This window comes from Pantherophis guttatus, chromosome 5 (genome assembly GCF_059756535.1).
Source record: "Pantherophis guttatus breed Tessera chromosome 5, ASM5975653v1, whole genome shotgun sequence".
Lineage (NCBI taxonomy): Eukaryota > Metazoa > Chordata > Lepidosauria > Squamata > Colubridae > Pantherophis > Pantherophis guttatus.
The window spans coordinates 36080249-36100205 of record NC_142067.1 but is presented as its reverse complement, the minus strand read 5'-3'; the positions used below and the strand labels follow the sequence as shown (position 1 = coordinate 36100205).

The window sequence follows — 19957 nt, the reverse complement described above, 5'->3', positions numbered from 1 at the left end:
CTTGGTTTTGGGGAAAAAGAATCATGAAAGAGATTATGCTGCCAATACATGCCTTCTATCTGGGATGGTCGTCCTCTTCCACTGAGCGCGTAGCTTTGGGAGGGACGCACATGGAGCAAAGAAAGGGGACACCCGCCTAGCCAACCAGATCAGCAGAATCAACCCTGGTGATCAATGGGATGACAGATGTCGCAGCCAGCTCGCCCTCACATCCAGTGCTGTCAGTCTAGATCCAATGAGGTTTATCAATAAGAACTACTATAGATACAAGTGATCTATATTTCTTAACCATCGCAAGATTTTTTTCATAGTTGTTCTGCCAGTAACACATTATGCAGAAGAGGGCAATTTACTTCTGCTTATGAATCTGCTGAACCATCTGCACATGCTGTCTTAATTTGCAAGAATGTTGTTAAGACTGATTGATAATTACTGTCTGCACAATATGTTGACAAAAGATATATTAATAAACAAAAGGAAATAAACAAACAAAAAAAAAAAACCTGGAATCACTTTTTAAGAATTAAGAATTGAGCCAGACTGTCTTTTATCTGATAGACAGAGAAAAATATAACAGCTTTCCTGATAGTAAAAAAAAAAAAAAAAATGCTTGAAGATAACTTGGGATGAAAGATGTGTATATATTTAAAAAATTATTTCAAAAATAGGAGAAACCAGCAGCGTACAATAGACACACTTCAGTCTACCTTGGATTCTGAAGCTAAAAGTAGAAATGAGGCTGTCAGGCTGAAGAAAAAGATGGAAGGTGACCTCAATGAAATGGAAATCCAGCTGAGCCATGCTAACCGGCATGCTTCCGAAGCAACTAAGGCCACACGCATCCTTCAAGCTCAAATAAAGGTATTCCATGAATATTGTTAATGAAATCTGTACATCATAACAACAACAGCAGCAAAACTACAACGGATGCAGATAGCATATAGTACTAAGTTTCAAATTTAGTGTTGTAAGGAAAATTTCCAATTGCCAACCCATGGCCAGATACAAGTTTTTTTCCCCTGTCATTCTAAAATAAGACAATAAGTCCACCTGGACAAAATAACATGTATGAGAAAATTGTTGGGTGTGGAGGAATAAAAAATGTCACCAGCCAGACTACTTAGCCTTGGACTACAATATTTCATAAATTGTATTTTATAGTACAATGGCAAATATAGTTTAAAGACTATTTGCCATGATATCTATCAATATTTTTCCCTGGTGACTGTGCAGCTTGAATAGCCTTAAGAAGCTCTATCTTTCTCACACCATTAATGCAATTTCAAGTCATTGTATCATATTCACATTAGTATGCAATTTATAACAGGAGGTAGTAGTTCTTATCCTTTTCCTCCATTTTAAGTTTTCCTCTCTCTACTCCCTTAGACATAATGGTCATAATAGGCACCAGGACAAGAATTACATAAGCATGCAGCTATCTTTGTATGCATGTACATATGTGCCAGAACTTTAGCTCTTTAGCTAAATAAGAAAATTCAAATCTCTTTAGCTTGTTTGGAACTAAATCAGAACTTTTCATGCATTTGTTAAAAAAAATATTTATTTTACTCTGAAGAGAAAAAGATAGAAAACTAGATGGAAGTGGGGCATCAACTTATTTAAAAGTGGTAGAGCACTTTGAATTTCATCTCTCTGTGTTTCTTTTTATATTTTTAATGAGAGATGTGCCAACCAAGATATAAAACACATACGCTTGCGTTATTTATTAAGTAAGTGGAAAAAAGAGACAGAAGGGAGTTATAATTATCACTGTAGATGGCATATTCTGTTCACCTGTGAGAAGAAAACCCTAAGAAAAATCAAAATGTTTGGATAATTGTACTTCTCAAGAAGCAGACATGGAAGCAACCAATAATTAAAAAAAAAACACTTCGAAATTGGTCTTGGTTCTCTTAATGACAATTATGTAGCTCAAGTTGCCAGGCTACTGAACTTATAGCTACTCCAAGATAATAAGAGGTAACTCTAAAAGTATTTACATAATATTTGCTGATTTCAGTAAAAACAAAACACAGTTAAGCCTAGGTGTGAATAAAGACATCAGGAATTCCACAGCTGTAGTTAGAGACAGGTAGACAGATATATGTGAGATTTCATCTTCTTTCAGGAACTGCAAATGCAGCTTGATGATTCAACACATCTTAATGAGGATTTCAAAGAGCAATTGGCAGTCACTGATCGACGTAATACTCTTCTCCAATCTGAGCTGGATGAGCTGAGGGCTGTGCTGGACCAGACAGAACGTAGTCGTAAATTGGCAGAACAAGAATTATTAGAAGCCACTGAACGTGTCAACCTTCTGCACACCCAGGTTGGCTTGCTTGCCTGTTCCAGTATTCTTTTCTCTGTCTCCTGGTGGATAATAAATCCAACATTTCCCATAAAGGAATGATTTCTTTGTGGTTCCTTGTTGTGGAACAACATATAGGAAATAATGGATTTATCCACCAGGGTTTCTTTCTGTGTGAATAGGGGGGAAAAAGAATAAAGTATATATTACAAACTGACCAATATTTTAAATTTTATCTTTTGGCCTCTCGGTCAAAGAAAATTGGCCTTGTACACTTATGTGATTGATCATTTCTTTAAAAACCCTTGTGCTTAAGGGAATATTTACCCATCCATTACTTGCTTGTTTTCTGTTGGGCATTTTTCCATCCAAATTTCCATCCAAATTTTAAGGCTCTTCTGTGCTGCAAAAGCTTTGGAGAATATCCAGATAATTTCAGTACAAGAATTATGTACCTTATTTAAGTTCTTTTAAATCCCACTATTTCCATGAAAGTCCATGTCATAGCTCTTCCTTGTGGAAATAATGGGACTTCCAAAAGTATCATCTTGGGTAGATAACTCTTTTTTTGCTTCCTGCTGTTTTCTAAGTTATAGATCGGCATATCAGCCAATATTGGTGATCTTTTTGCAAACTAATTACAAGAAAGAAGCCGTATAATATCAAGCTTTTTAGAGGGTTTTTTTCCCTCACTTGCATAAAACATAGAACCCATTTTATTGAGAGTTGAGAGATTTTTTAACCAGGTTCCAGAAGTATAGAAAAATGTGAGGTCTCAATAAATGTAGCAAATATATTATCTTATTGTTTAATGGATTAGGGACTATTCCATAGATGCATCTCATAAACAACTCCAAGAATGAATAAGACTATTGTTATAGTTTATCTTATTTGCACTGGTCCTACAGGGGTGGGTTCTACTTACTTTTACTACCGGTTTGCATCGCTCATGTGCAGATCACCTATGATCTGTCCCCGTCCCCACACACACACACACAGCCAGCCGAGGGTTAAGGAAACTCTTTGGAACGCACCCAGTTCTTATCTCCGACTTGGCAGCGATAGACACACCGTCTGCCAAGGGTCTTTATTTGCACAAACAGACAGATAAAATACGAACGTTCAAGAAAGTCCAAACAGAAATAATATTCCTCCCAGCAGTTCCGGACGAGGCTTTAGTGACTCCAAGGTTTTGCTTTGTTCGTCACAAAAGATCCTTGACCACCCCTCTCTATTATATAGTCTCTGGGGTGTGGTCCAGTGACTCAGTGCTAATCCCTAGCACACCTCCTAAGCTGCTGCAAACGTTTATCACGCCTTCGGAGGCGTGCGTCCAGGAATGATGTCTCATTATCACTTTGACTGGAATCAGCTGTCTCCTCTCCCTCGACCGGCACTTGAGACAATGCCAGAGGGGAGGGGCCTGGAGAGGGAGGCCTGGCTGACTCCTCTTCCTCATGCTCGGAGCTTTCTTCCTCCGATGGGACAGGCTCAGAGGGCGGGGCCACAACAACCTATGATGATGTCTGGGTCAGTGGGCGGAGCCTCCCGCCGGTTTTACTACCGGTACTTGCAAACCAGTCAGAACCAGGGGCAACCCACCATTGTGGTCCTAGTGCTACAAAAGATCCTGTCCTCCTAATTAACATTCCTTTTCCTTTGAAATAAAAGAATACAAGCCTAATCAACCAGAAGAAGAAGCTGGAGACTGATGTTACTCAAATACAAACTGAGGTGGAAGAAGCTATACAGGAATGCAGGAATGCTGAAGAAAAGGCCAAAAAAGCAATCACTGATGTAAGTAAACATCCTCTTTTTTCATTTCAGCCTAAATAATTGCTTTGTTATAGTACTTATTTAGAACAGTATTATCTATGATTGGTTGTGAAAATTTATATAGAGCTTTAAATTCCTATGCCCATTAAATCATAAAAATGAAAAGACTCATTTTGGAATTGTAGAAGATGCCATTTCACATCTTTATGTTATTTCAGGCAGCAATGATGGCTGAAGAACTTAAGAAAGAGCAGGATACCAGTGCTCACTTGGAGCGCATGAAAAAGAATATGGAACAGACTATCAAAGATTTACAGAAGAGACTTGATGAAGCAGAACAAATTGCCCTCAAAGGGGGCAAGAAGCAGATTCAGAAGCTGGAATCAAGGGTATTTTTCTTTGAATTCAAATCAAGTGGTAGTTTCCTACTTCAAAAATGTGTACTTAGTTCTGGCTGAGTTAATATTGTTATTTAGTATACTTTGATTTAAGAGTATCTAGTGTGTCTTTAAAATGATAGAAAATAATATAAATCAATGATTATTATATTTACCTATCCTTTTAGTTAATTTTTAAAGCAGATATAGGCCTTGCTATAACATTAGAACCAATCCTGATTCCAAGAACTGATTTTCCCAAAAAGTCTTCCAAGCAGATTCTTTAGAATGTCTATCCATCAGCCTTGGTGCCAAACCTTCTACATACGTGGGAATACAGTGGGGCAATTCTCCCTCTAGGGTATCCAAGAGCAAAAAAATATTCTACCTTACATTGTGAACTTCCTATATTTTTACTTATTTCATTAAAGAGGAGCTTATAGATATATGTACAAATGCAATCATAATTTTCTAGAATACTAAACTTCTTGCACCAACTCCCGCTGTATGTTGCATATACCATATTTTTCGGAGTATAAGATGCACTTTTCCCCTCCTAAAAGAGAGCAAAAATTTGGATGTGTCTTATACACCAAATGTAGCCCCGCCCACCTGCCGGCCCCCACCCTTTGGCCTTTCCCTCCCAGCAATTTACCTCCTTGCAACAAACAGCCCATTTCAGCTTCAGCACAGCCTGATTAGCACAAGCAGCTGATTGTCAATTGGATCGGACTCCTGACCCTCAGCTGTTTCAGGCTGCGGGGCTTGCCATTGCTTATTGCCGCACAGGCCTCCGCTGTTTGCTGCAATGAGGCAAATTGCTGGGAGGCAGAGGTAGATTTTTGTTGTTGTTTTCTTCCCCAAAAAAGGTGGGTGCGTTTTATAGTCCGGAACGTCTTATACTCCGAAAAATACGGTATGTATTCACTCTAAATTATCTCTGCCAATGTCCCATGCTTTAAGATCTTTAGCTCGTTTTCTTTTTGCCTATCTTGATCTCAAGTCTGTTGTGCAGTCTCCTTTCTTTCACCTTCCACATTGGCTGAGCTGTGCATGGATTCTCTGGTATTTTAATTCAAGAAAAAAACTAGTGTATCTCTCCCTCAACTTAGTCCTCTACTTTGATATCATTTTCACGAATCCTGTTTCTTGCCTCCTATAATTTAGCTATATAGCTGCCTTGTGCCAACATTTTTGCAAAGCACTGGGTTGTACAGATCCATAATCTCATGGACTAATATATATTACTAAATTCCTGAATTACAAACTCAATGACATGTAACCCATTGGCTTCACCTATTTTACTATAAAATGTGGTTTACAAATCACAACATATAGCTTACATCCTGTGCTTCTCATCCCATATGTAGGGACAAAATTCAGAAGAAAGTAATTGAATTGTATTATAATCTTTTGATAAAAAAGAGACTGGATATCTGAGGAATATTTGTCTCCAATATTTTTCCCCTGATGTGTCCCAGCAGAATGAATACACTCCAGGTCCCTTCTAATAAACACTGTCATCTTTGTGGGTCTAAGGAAAAAATGCCTTCTCTAACACAGCCCCACCTTCTGGAACAGCATCCTGCCAGAGACAAGGACTGTGTTCTTTGTGTTAAGGTTATGAAAATCTCTGAAAAGCCTGATAGGATCCTAGGTTTAGATATATTATTGTTCAGCTAGGGTCCTTATTTTGTTTGATTTGAGTTGTTAATAACATTGCTGTGGCCTGGCTGTTGGCTTGGTTTGATATTATACCTGTTTTTATGGATTTTCCTGTTTTGTATACAGCTCAGACTCCACTGGCCAGCTAATAAATAAAATATGACAGGGCCTCTGGAACATTTAAAACTCTTTCCATCTATCACAAAATAAGCTGAAACCATACCACTAAAACATGAATCAATATAGCTGAATTTTAACAATACAGTGTTCAGGTAAAAATGTTCAACTAAGAATGGGAAAGGGAACATCAGTTTTCTGAGAGATGAACTGACATTCTTCCCATTCCAAAAACTTTCAATAAACCTTTTAAAATGACAAAAAGTTATCCCTTCTGATGACATCATAGACTAATTGGAAGGTTATTAGTAATCTGGAGAGTGAGTTACATCTACAATCTATGCAAATTTGTTCACCTTGAGCTCAGTGTTATGGTAAACACAATCTAATAATATTTCTGTATTGGTGTAGATTCGTGAGCTAGAAAATGAGCTAGAGGTAGAAGTTCGTCGAAATACTGAGTCTCAGAAAGGAGTCCGCAAATACGAGAGGCGCATCAAGGAGTTGACTTACCAGGTAATTCTAGTTTAGCGATCTTAAAATATTGCAGTAAAATAGTAAACTAACACTTTTTTTTCCAGATACTATACACTTATATATATAAAGCAACATTTCTTAAGAAATTAACAAACCGCAATAGAGTTTTATTTATTAGTATTAGGTTAACTTATTACTATAGTGTAAGTACATTTGTTATTAATCTTTGTTAAATAATTTAGTGTAACTTCTGTTAACTTTCAAGAATGGAAAACAGAAATAATTAATAGTATCAGTTAGAGAAGATAGAGTAAACATTAGGAGTCCATGATTGTTATGTTGGAAAATGACATGCTTCTTTCCATATTAAGTGTGAAGACTTTTCTCTAAAATAGTATTAAACTTAATAGTTCCTTAATATAGCCAACTCTAGGTTGGAAAGTAGTCCTGAAAAAAGTACAGTTAAACCTCTAACTGATATCGATGGCCTATAGTTATTGTCCCAACAGAGGGTATCATCTTCAGTTATAGGAGATGATGAAAATTGTACTTGTGTCCTTCATTTTTTTTGAAAAAAAACCCATGTAATTAAAGTATGCAAGTGTATATGATTAGTCCACTAGTTTCTTCTCATGTGAACTGTGGTGATATTTTGGTTAATTTAAATACATACTTCATGTTTGTATTTTATTGCTTTCTGGAAGGAAAGAGGACTACCATTTTTTAAATATTCCAGCTATGGTGGAAACTGTGATTCTTCACCTATTCTTTCCTTTACTCTCATTTGTTGATAAACACAGCAGTCCAATGAAGGTCATCCTGAGCTACCTGGAGGAATGACAAGATGAAATGTAATAAAAATAAAGAATTATATCTTAAGAAACAACATTTGGACTTTCAGTAAAGCAAACTGTTTTACCTGTTAGGCTAGCATTTGTGCATAACTCATAGTTGCTGACGTTAATCCTTTATTTATTAAAAGGCAGAAGAAGACAAAAAGAATTTGACAAGAATGCAGGAGCTAATTGATAAATTGCAACTGAAAGTAAAAAGCTACAAGCACCAAGCAGAAGAAGCTGTAAGTGGTATTGTAGTCATTATTGTATATTCAGTTTTTATCCCCCCCCTAAATTTTATTACATTGCATGTTTCTATCTTTTTATGATATTTCCAAAAATCCTGGAGTTTTCAAAAATGGGGCCATTTTGTTTAAAGAAGTGCCCCAACATTAGAAATACAGAAAATTGCAATTGGAATGAGTACCATTGAACAGAAATACAATTTCATCCTTCAGAATTGAAAATCTACGATACATTATGAGATGAAATCATTTATTTTAGCATGATAAATTAGAGATCACTCTAATTTTTGTTTTTGCCTCAGTCGAGAGTGATAGATCTTGCTTACTACCCTGCAGAACAGAAACAAAGCAATATGTGTGTTTACTGAAAGCTGCAATCCCATGAAGTGGTTGCATACACAACTTGCACACAAGATTTTCTCAAAGGTCGATCAGTCTTCTTAAAAGCAATGCAATCGGGTTAAATTATGTTAAATCTGGGTGTTATTTTTGCTGAGTCGCAAATCCACTTATGTGTGTGCATTTACACAAGCACACCATTATTTCAATCATTGCTTCCCTGTTCTGTGGATGCTGTGGAATTCCTCCCTTGAAAACTAAAAAGCAAAATAGTGTAAGTAAAAGATAAATCCATTTTCATGCAAATGAATACAAATATAATAGAAAATAACCTTTTGTAATAGACTTATGAAAGGTTATATTTAATTTTCATTAGATTAGATTCTGATAAATATTTAAATATAATTTAAATATAATAATGCAACACCTGAATACGGTAAGTTCAAAATCTATATATAGTGACTACAAGAGTGAGCTATTAAACTTTCAAAATAAATTTAGTCTGTTCATGACAATGCTTGATCAGCATTTCATTCTGTACTTTAATAATGACAATTTTGACTTTATACTTGAAAAAGGAATAATTTCTTGACCATTTATAAAACCTTAATTCTACTTGCTGATCTGTGTTAATTCTACACTTTGATATCTGTCGGTTTTTTTGTTTGTGTGTTTGTTTTTTTAAATTTGATTTATATGCCGTCCTTCTCTGGAGACTCAGGGCGGCTTACAATGCGTTAAGCAATAGCCTTCATACTTTTGTATATTTATACAAAGTCAGCTTATTGCCCCGACAAACTGGGTCCTCAATTTACCTACCTTAGAAAGGATGGAAGGCTGAGTCAACCTTGAGCCTGGGGAGATTCGAACTTGCAGTAATTGCAGGCAGCTGAATGTTAATAACAGGCTATTAGTCTGCTGCGCCACCAGGCTCTATTTAACTATTTAACGTTTAACTATTCAGCTCAGAAATCTTGATTTAATCATGGTTTATTAAATTGACCTCATATGTTTAGGCTTATGCACCATGCTAGGCTATAAAGGAGGAATATACAACCAGAACCATAGGCAACCTCCAAATGATACACAGATATATCAAAATAGAAATAGAAATTATTAAATTATATTTTTTTAAAGGAGGAAAACATTGTATATATGATTCAGTGGTATCTACAAGAGGTTAAAAAAGAAAAAGTGTGTGACATTATTTCAGGTACAAAAAGGGCAGCGCTTCAATCATGCAACTGTGAGTGCCATCCTGACTTATTTTTGTTCCTCCTGTAGACACCATTGATATGACTGGAGGACAGATGTTATTTTTAAAAAAAATCCAATTAAATTTAAAAGCAAATGAAATAATGTCAAATGTGGGGATCATCCTATTAAAACCCATTATTCCTATCAAAAAAAAAATCCTTCCAACATGCCTTTTTTTATAAGCCACAATGGTTAGATTTATCCATTATGACAAGCCAAAACCAAACAAGCCAATTATGAAATGCAACTCAGTGTCCCTCCTTAGTAACTTCATAGATTGGTATAAATGAAACTGCTTTCCAGCACAATATCATTAAATATTTAACAATGAAGTACAGCAGCCTTTTCCAGCTTAATGCTTTTTAAAGGTGTTGGATTACAATTCCCATAAACTCCTGGCTGGTAGATGTGATAGAACTTTCAGTTCAATATATCTGAAAGGCAATTTGCTATGTATAAACCTGTTTTGTCTTGCCTGTATGTTTCAGAGGACCTTTGCTTCTTGATTGTCAAAGTCAAATATTGTTATATCCTTATATGTTTTTCCCCAACAGGAAGCTCAAGCTAATCAATACCTTACAAAATATAGGAAACAGCAGCATGAGCTGGATGATGCCGAAGAACGAGCTGAGATTGCTGAATCTCAGGTTAATAAGCTCCGGACCAAGTCAAGAGACATTGGCCTGAAAAAGGTATGAAGTGGGAAAAAATGATTCTGCTAGAATCTCTAAAAGGACAGTAAAGGAGAAGAACAAGGATAGGCAAAGTATCTAGAATATGCCACTGAAATTAATTTTTTCCAAGGTGAAAGTCATTCCTGATTCTCTTCTGCCTGGTCCCTTTAGAGGAGAAGGCCATTCCTGTCAGATGGGATGAGAACTGAGATTCAAAAATGGAGCATTGGGCCACTAAATTAGACTTTTCCATCTAGGTATCTTGAGTACCCCATCATTTGTTATTTCTCAACCAGTCTACAGTATTCTCCTAATGAATCTGGAAAAACATTATGATTGGAAAGACTATGCTAGGCTGGAGTGAGTAACGATCCACTCTTTCTACCCTCGCTGAGCTAAAAAAGCATTATATACTACATGAGTATCATTTGAAATAAAGTGCTGTTGAACACAGAAACCAAAATTATTTCAGTCTGGACTATTAGTATTTAAAAAGGTACCCACCGTGAATTAATCAGCCATGCTTTGCCCATGTAATTGTACTTTTAAAATGACTGTAATTAATATTACAATTAATAACTAAAGATGTAATCTAGGACTATTAAAACAATTTGGGAGTTGACAAAGGATTTTTAAAATTCAAATTTGTGCCACAAAACAGCTTTAAAAGTGGTTGTTAATACTGTAGCTGATTTTAATATAGGAGCAATTACATTTCATGTTATCTTGTTTTATCATGTTATTTTCTCCAATGGTGGTGGGTATTGACACAAAGAAATTATTCACTGACTTTACCCACTGAAAGCTCCGAAAAGAACAGTGGAGACTAAAAAAGTGGCCTCTAGTGCAAATTGCATTATCATTGGTTGTTGTCATGGTCACCATTCTGAGGGCTCCCCAGAGGGCCAGTGGAGAACATATACATGCCTTCAGCCTGTATAAATAACAAAAGCTTACAACCTCACACACTATCTATAATAGACACTGCAGTCTCACCTTCTCTGCAGGTTATATGAGTGCCTACATCTTCTGTTGCTTCCTTTTTTAAGCAGTTACAAATATTACAATAAAATCACAGCTTGGTGTTATAATATAGGAGGATCAAAATCTAGCAATTTTGGGAAACTTGGAGGCAGTTAACCTTTTTCCAATTCAAAATGTAAAAAAAGCTACATGCAGAATATTTAACCTATCTGCCTGTCTTTCCCTCACTATCTTGCCACTTTCCTCCGAAATATTACTCAGTCATGAGATCATGAAAAGACCTTGGTTTTTATCTAGTCCAACATTCTGGTCTCATGAAGGCCAAATTAATACCCATGAGAATCATGTGAGGGCAATTATGTTATTTACAGAATTCTGCTTCTGATTTTCAAGTATTCCAGAAAATATTACAACCTGAAATTCATATCTGTTATACACTATTTAGTGTATAACATATCTGTTATACACTAAATAGGTTTGTGAATCAGACCTGATGGTAGTTAAACCGAAGATTTAATGTTTGTAGGTGCCCAATTCAATTTTGCGTATCAAGATGCCATCCTTATTTTAACAAGAACCGCTTCTGGGAAGATACAAAAAGACACTGAATGACAAATCTCAATGTGACACTAATTCATAAAGTTGTGCTTATTAGCAATATTCTATTTGAAAGATTAGAAGGGTTTCACTTCTCAAACGGTTTGCTTCTCATAATCTAATTGTAAGTAGGTGACAGAATTAGTGGAAGGCAGGTCAGTAATTTGAGCAACTGTATCAGAGAAGACAATTATAGACAACACAAGCTGGCTACATTGTTGAGTTGTTTCAGAAACTCTCAGAATCAAGCAGCTAGACTGTGAGGAAGAGGACAAGCATAGAAGTAAGACACGCATATTCTACTGCACATTGTGGGCAACAGTGTAATATGACTGGTGTAGAAAGAAGTGGATTTTAATGACAGCGGAAGAAGCAGGCGGCAGTGAACCTTTGGCATAAGACCTATTGTTAGACTTGTACCTATTCACTCAGAGCTGAGTTTAATATTTTGAAATTGTAACATTAGCACTAGTCTTACATGAGTTAAACTTTATGGCCAAATTTAAAAAGATGTTAGTGAAAGGTGATATTTGAAACATATCCCAAACCATTATGGTGCCTACACTGTCATCCCAATGTGCATCCCAAAATTCCACCCATTTACAAGTAATGCTGGTTAGAAAGTCCTTCAGGTATTCCTGACTGATCCTGAGTTGCAATAGGTAGATAACACAAAATAGGGATCATTTCTTGCCTTCTCAGAGTGATCCTATGCAACTCCATTTCCACATTCCTTGAGTCAGTCTGAAGCTTACAACTTTTTTGCCACTGCAAGCCAAAGGTTCAGTGGAAGAAGTCGTGTGCTATTCCTTAATTGAGGAGACCTTGGAAAGAAGTGTATATGTGCATGTTTAGCATGTCTGCATCCCTATGAGTTGGTGTTGACTCTTGGCGTCAGCTGGGAGAGAAGCTGAGAGAGACTGGCCAGCAGTGAAATGCACTTAACTTCGCTACTGGTTCGGAAATGTGAGAGCGTGTTTGTGCTCCCTACATTTGCATGTGCCTCTTCTAACCATGTGCAGAGGGTCAAAAACGCGATGTGATGATGTCCCAGCAGGTGGGCGGAGCCTCCCACTGCTGGCCCTATTGGTTCGCACAAGCCAGATAGATCTGGCCAGATTTCACCGCTGAGACTGGCCCAAGATAACCCAACTGGCTTCAGGCAGGACTAGTACTCCAATAAAGAAGAATCTTTGTAGCTCAGGGTTGAAATGAGGTTTCCTTGGTGCTGTCTGAGCTTGGTTGTTTTCATGCAGACATTTCATTACCCAAGTTAGGTAACACCATCAGTGCTAGTAGTCCACTGATAATGTAACTACTTTGGATAATGAAATGTCTGCAAGGAAACAACCAAGCTCAGGGAGCACCAATGATTCCTCAGAACTAGTACTCACAGTCTTTTCGTTTCAAGTCTAATGGCTTAACTACATACCAGACTGCTCTGAAGAAGACTAAATGACATGAAATTTCTCTCCTGAATATCAGCAATGTTCTCTTCTCTCATGGGGGGAAAAAACTCTACTTCCTGTTTGCTGCATTTGCTGTCACTGGCACAGATAGAACCATTATGCTATGGTCTCCAGGATTTCCTCCCATTTCTTCGGATGCTGGTTACGTAGGATTATTTCTACTGCACCACATTGAGACTAGTCTATGAGGAGGGAAGAGTGATGCTTTGAGAGTATGGAAAGCACACCCCTCCTTACCCTCCCCTTCTAGAACCTCTGTCTTGTTAATATGCAAGCAGTGGTGGGATTCAAATTTTTTTACTACCGGTTCTGTGGGTGTGGCTTGGTGGGTGGGGTGTGGCTTGGTGGGTGTGGCTTGGTGGGCATAGCAGGGGAAGGATACTGTAAAATCTCCATTCCTACCTCACTCCAGGGGAAGGATACTGTAAAATCTCCATTCCCTCACCACTCCAGGGGAAGGATACTCCCGATCAGCTGGGACTCAAGAGGCAGAGAATAGATAGGGACAGGGCCAGTCAGAGGTGATATTTACCGGTTCTCCAAACTACTCAAAATTTCCATTACCAGTTCTCCAGAACTGATCAGAACCTGCTGAATACCACCTCTGTATGCAAGTTATATTAATAAGCAAGTATGTGCTGCTTGAGAAACATTTTTTTAAAAAACCCAGGAGAATGAAGGGGAATAAAAGATGCAATTGAGTGACTGAAACAAGTACAGAAAGACTGAACATGGAACTTAAAAGCAGGCATTAATATTCTATAGAGAAGACACATAATGTTTAAATAGGATAAAAGTACATGGGTATGAAAAAAGGGAAATAAAATCACCCTCAAGGGCAGAAGAAAATAGGAGTGGAATGGTCTTGCTTGCACAAAGAACAGCATCATGTCCCTTCATGAATATTTTGATAGGCAAGAGCTGACGAACTGTCCTCATATCGTTAGCAGTACATTGTACCACTTAACCCCTTCTCAGCTGCCCTGAGGACACATGCAAAAAGTCACTCAAAGCAATGACACAATCATTTATTTTATTTATTTATTTTATTAAATTTCTATACCACCCTTCTCCCGAAGGACTCAGGGCGGTGAACAGACAGAAGATAAAACACAGAAATACAAAATTTAAAATAAATTAAAACGAATTAAATAATTTAGGCTGAATTTTAAAATACCCCATAATTAAACAGATTAAATAAAAACGTTTTAAGCGCGCGACGGAAGGTGCGAAGATCCGGGATCCTCCGTATCTCCGGGGGGAGCTCGTTCCAGATCGTAGGTGCCCCCACAGAGAAGGCTCTCCCCCTAGGGGCCGCCAGTCGACATTGTTTGGCCGACGGCACCTGGAGGAGCCCCTCTCTATGGGAGCGTACTGGCCGGTGGGAGGCTATTGGTGGTAGCAGGCGGTCCCGTAGATAACCAGGTCCTAAGCCATGGAGCGCTTTAAAGGTGGTAACCAAAACCTTGAAGCGCACTTGGAAGACCACCGGGAGCCAGTGCAGCTCACGCAGGAGAGGTGTTACATGGGAGCTCCATGTTGCTCCCATAACCACCCGCGCGGCCGCACTCTGCACCAGTTGGAGCGTCCGAGTGCACCTCAAGGGGAGCCCCATGTAGAGAGCGTTACAATAATCCAGACGAGAGGTGACGAGGGCATGAGTGACTGTGTGTAGGGAGTCCCGATCTAGAAAGGGACGCAACTGGCGGATCAGGCGAACCTGATGAAAAATCCTCCCGGTCACGGCTGTCAAGTGCTCTTCTAAAGACAGCCATGAATCCAGGAGGACGCCCAAGTTGCGAGCCCTTTCCGTGGGGGCCAATGATTCACCCCCAATAGTCAGCGATGGCACCAGCTGACTATATCGGGATGTCGGAAACCACAGCCACTCAGTCTTGGATGGGTTGAGCCTGAGCCTGTTCCTCCCCATCCAGATCCGTACGGCCTCCAGGCACCGGGACATCACTTCAAGGGCATCGTTGGGGTGGTCGGGGATGGAGATGTACAGCTGGGTGTCGTCAGCGTACTGATGGTACTTCACCCCGAAACCACAGATGATCTCGCCCAACGGCTTTACATAAATGTTGAACAAAAGGGGCGAGAGGACCGATCCCTGCGGCACCCCACATATGAGGGGCCTTGGGATCGACCTCTGTCCCCCTGTCAACACAGACTGCGACTGGTCGGAGAGAAAGGAGGAGAACCACTGTAGTACGGTGCCTCCCACCCCCAACTCTTCCAACCGGTGCAGCATGATACCATGGTCGATGGTATCAAAAGCCGCTGAGAGATCTAACAGGACCAAGACAGAGGAGCAACCCCTGTCCCGAGCCCTCCAGAGATCATCAACCAACGCGACCAATGCCGTTTCCGTGCTGTACCCAGGCCTGAAACCCGACTGGAATGGATCTAGATACGACGTTTCATCCAGGTACTGGGGAAGCTGTCGCACAACCACACTCTCAACAACCTTCACTACGAAGCGAAGGTTGGAGACTGGACGATAATTAGCCAATACTGCCGGGTCCAGGGAAGGCTTCTTGAGGAGAGGCCTCACCACCGCCTCCTTCAAGCCGGCAGGGAAGGTACCCTCACTAAATGAAGCATTTATAATCCCCTGGAGCCAGCCTCGCGTCACCTCCCAGGAAGCCAGTACTAACCAGGAGGGACACGGGTCCAACAAACATGTGGTCGTGTTCAGACTACCCAGAATCCTGTCCATGTCATCTGGGGCCACAGGATCAAACTCGTCCCAGATAACATTCTCAAGACCTGCCTCCGTCACCCTTGCTGGACCTACCCAGTCGGAGTCCAGACCTTCCCGAATCTGAGTGATTTTGTCATGCAGATATTGAACAAAATCCTCGGCTCTTCCCTCCAAGGGGTCCTCCCGCGCTTCCTGGTGGAGCAGGGAGAGGATCACCCTAAACAGGGCGGCCGGGCGATTATCTGATGACGCAATAAGAGCAGCAAAATGGGTACATTTTGCTGCTTTTATCGCCACTAGGTAATTCTTAATATGAGATCTTACCAGTGTCCGGTCTGATTCAGAAAGACTAGCTCTCCAACTACTCTCTAGGCGTCTTTTCCAGCACTTCATCTCCCTCAGCTCCTCGGTAAACCAAGGAGCCAGGTGAGAACGGCGCCGGGTCAGAGGCCGCAAAGGCACGACTCAATCCAGAGCTCCAGCGGCCGCTCTATCCCAGGCGGCCACTAGATCTCCAGCCGAGGCATGTGCAAGATCCTCAGGGATTGGCCCAAGCTCCATCTGGAACCTATCGGGTTCCATCAGGCGCTTGGGGCGGTACCATCTTACCGGTTCCGCCTCCCTGCGGTGGGGTACCGCGGTTCGAAGGTCAAGGCAAAGGAGAGAGTGATCTGACCATGACAAGGGTCAGTGACTATGTCCCCTATCTCAAGATCACTCAACCACTGTCCAGAGACAAAAACCAGGTCCAGTGTGTTTCCCCCCCTGTGCGTAGGGCCATGAATTAGCTGGGTCAGGTCCATGGCCATCATGGAAGTCATGAACTCCCGAGATACCTCAGATGCCTCACCCATGGATGGCAGATTAAAATCCCCCATGACCATAAGTCTGGGGGTATCAACTGCCACCGCGGCGATAACTTAGTTAATTGAGTAGCTTGGGCAGGGCTGCAGCCACGTGGCAGGGAGCCAGGTACGTGATCAACAAGCCCATCTGAACCCCATGACCCCACTTCACAAGGAGGGACTCACAACCGGCCGTCAGAGGAACAGTGGTCTCCCTCGGCCTAAGACCTTGTCTAATAATAACCGCTACTCCCCGCCCCTCCCCTGAGGCCTCGGCTGATGGAATGCGTGGAAGCCTGGTGGGCACATTTCTACCAGAGAGACCCCTCCCTCCGGGCCCAACCAGGTCTCCGTAATACCCGCCAGGTCTGCTCCCCCCTCCTGAATAAGATCACAAATGAGGGGGGCTTTATTTACTACAGACCTGGCGTTGCACAACATCAGTCGAAGGCTGATCATTGTAGGATACAGAAAGCACCATGAGCACAATTTAATTTGGATGCAAGCTTTAGATAGTCAAATGTAGAAAATCTTCAGGAAAACCATTTGGACCCTGGCCAATGAAACAGAAAGAATTCTGGGAAGAAGAAACCAGTAACTAATCTGAGTGCAAGTAACTTCCATTCTTACTCCATTTTCTCCTTTACCATAAATTTTGACCTGGCATCTCGTGATATTGTATCAATAAAACAGAGTTAGGAAGGATCATAAAATAAAAGAGTTTAACTGTCATACATTCCTTGTTTTACTTTTAGGCAGTCCAACTTTAGAAAAGTGACAAAAAAGTGGTTAAAGAAGGGAGTGCAATTACTCCAGTATATTCCAGATACTATTTCATTTGTCTTGCATATAAATCCACCATAGCAATATAAACATTGCTAAAGATGTCTGTCATATTTTTAATGATGATTTATGAGCCAAAACATTAGTTCAGGGTACCATGAATTATTATGTAAATATCAGATTAGGAAGATATAAAAGAACTCATGCTGAAGCTACTACAAATATTTCAACTAGACAGCTTTTTGCAATGGAGGTAGTTTTATCAAACAATTACTTTACAAGCCTTGATATAAATATGTGTTAGTTACCCCATAGTGTGGCTGCTGTACCATGGTAGACTGATTTTCCTTTTGAGATATTTTTATTAACTGTAATAAAATTTGTGTTTTAATAAAAAAAGTGCCTCAGACAATGATTTGAGGATAAAGTTATGTGTGAGAGAAATGTATGCCATGATGTGCTTCAAGAACTCTAAATATGTTCTATAAAGTGCTAAGATAATCAGTGAGCTGAAGCAGATATACCACAGGTTTCTCACTAAACAGCAGTTGCTCACAATCCAGTGATAAATCCTTCAGGCACAGACAGATGTCCTTAATGCTCTACCTATCTGTGAGCAGATCAAAAGTTGGATGCCACTGTTTACTAAACAATTATGCATGGAGCAAGTTACATTTCTTAAATATACATGTTTTCTTATGCCAAAGTATTTTCCACAAAGGGAACCAAGGCTACTAGCCTTTGCAGTTTATAGTAAAAATCAGCTCATATGTGCCAAACAAAAGCCATATTTCTTAATGGCTTCAAAATGCCACTAGTGAGGAACTAAAACCTTTTTCATTTTTAATAGAAAATTCTGTACATATTTACTCATAAGGAAATTTATCTAGTTTAACAGGGCTACTCTCCTAGTGTTACCGCAAAAAAAATACTATTTTAACAATTTGTGTAGGATACATACAGGATCATTGGGCCATCCGACTAATATGCTCAACACTGGCAGGCAGAAGCTTTCAGGTTCTAAAACATTTTTGACTTTAGCTGCCTAAACAGAGAATAAAGAGTTTTCTAAATGTAATCTATTGCATCACATTCCTTTCCTATTGTTCTTTCCTTACAATGGTAATTTCTGTTGCATCTAAATTGTACTGTCATGTTTTATGATATTTCAGGTTCACAATGAAGAATAAATATACTTTCCTTGAATAACTGATGGTTGGAATAGAGTTCACAAAGAAAGCACTCATCAACACTGAAGCAGAAGAAAACTGATTTTTAATTAATAAAAATCAACATCTATATACTGCTGTTGTCCTTGCTCTATACATTTTTCAAGGCTTGACATAAAAATGTTTTGTTCTGTTCATTATTTTGCATGTTGAGATTCATTTAAAATATTGGAGAAAAGGGGCACACTTCAGTATAGAATACATTTTGAGTAATCCCTGCTGAAATTAATGGAAATTGCTCAGCAGCTGTGCTTTCTTTCAAGTTCTTGCCTCTTTACTAGCCTTATGAATCACATCACCAATTATGAACGAACCAGAGGTGATCAACAGCTTAAGGTCATGGTGATTAAAAGCAAAAAAAAATGTTTCAGAAAGTAGTAAAGCAAACTAAATGATCCTGAATCAAGCCTAAGTGTTTTGGTAAGGTAAATACTTCAAGGATAATCATACATAAAGATAGATTCCACAAGAAGAATGATTAAAGAGCAACCTTAAGTAATGTTCGATTGTATAAATGACCTCAAGTACTATAGTAGTTAAAATATGTTCCGATATTGTATTCCAGTGGGATTTATCTCCAAGTTTCTCCTCAACATTTTGTTCAGCAGAGCTTCAGATCATCTCTGACTGGTAATAAATAAGCCAGTAACTAGAAGAGAAACATCAGGAAATAGCTCATCAGTGTTACTAATTTTATCATATGAGAAAGTGCTAGATATTTCTTCCTTTCATGTCAGTTCAACTAAGACCTTTGGACAGAAAGGACATAATTAATGTAGGTCCTTCTTACAATACACATGGATATTACAAATAGGCTACCACTATAATTTCTTGTTCTAGAAGGTTGCAGAGCTCATTACTCTTATTTTTGCTTCATCATCATTTAAATTTAATAATAATAATCCAACTTTCTATTTCCTGGCCTTGTTCCCCCAACACTATTAAACCAAGGAATCTCTGATAATTAATGGGTTTCGGCTGCAACAAACATGCTAACTATATTTAAAATCACTATTTGGGAAATACAGTGGTTTTATTTGTTTTGTCCAAAAAATATATGATATTTCATGAACCCTTAGATGTTACTGAAAAACTATCACAATATCAGCCCTTCCTCTTTGACCAGGCAAGTAGTACCGGGTAGTTGATTCGAAACAAATGAAGCAGGGCAGCTCTGGAGAGTCTGATTCAGATTTTTAATTCTCACACATTTGCCCTATACCACCATAGTCACTCATTTCTCAATTTTTTGATTACCTCAAAAACACC

At 39.2% G+C, this 19957-nt stretch overlaps 1 protein-coding gene across 1 annotated transcript in view; it reads left to right on the top strand.

The window, feature by feature from the left end:
- The window catches only part of MYH15 (myosin heavy chain 15), a 93324-nt gene extending 74567 nt beyond the window's left edge, over positions 1 to 18757 (top strand). Inside the window, exons 35-42 of the mRNA XM_034413066.3 lie at positions 669 to 861; positions 2129 to 2332; positions 3983 to 4108; positions 4306 to 4476; positions 6658 to 6762; positions 7706 to 7801; positions 9955 to 10092; positions 18632 to 18757. Coding sequence (XP_034268957.2) covers positions 669 to 861; positions 2129 to 2332; positions 3983 to 4108; positions 4306 to 4476; positions 6658 to 6762; positions 7706 to 7801; positions 9955 to 10092; positions 18632 to 18649 — 1051 coding nt within the window. The 3' untranslated portion in view covers positions 18650 to 18757. The remainder of the gene's footprint in view (positions 1 to 668; positions 862 to 2128; positions 2333 to 3982; positions 4109 to 4305; positions 4477 to 6657; positions 6763 to 7705; positions 7802 to 9954; positions 10093 to 18631) is intronic.
- Positions 18758 to 19957: the final 1200 nt, after the last annotated feature.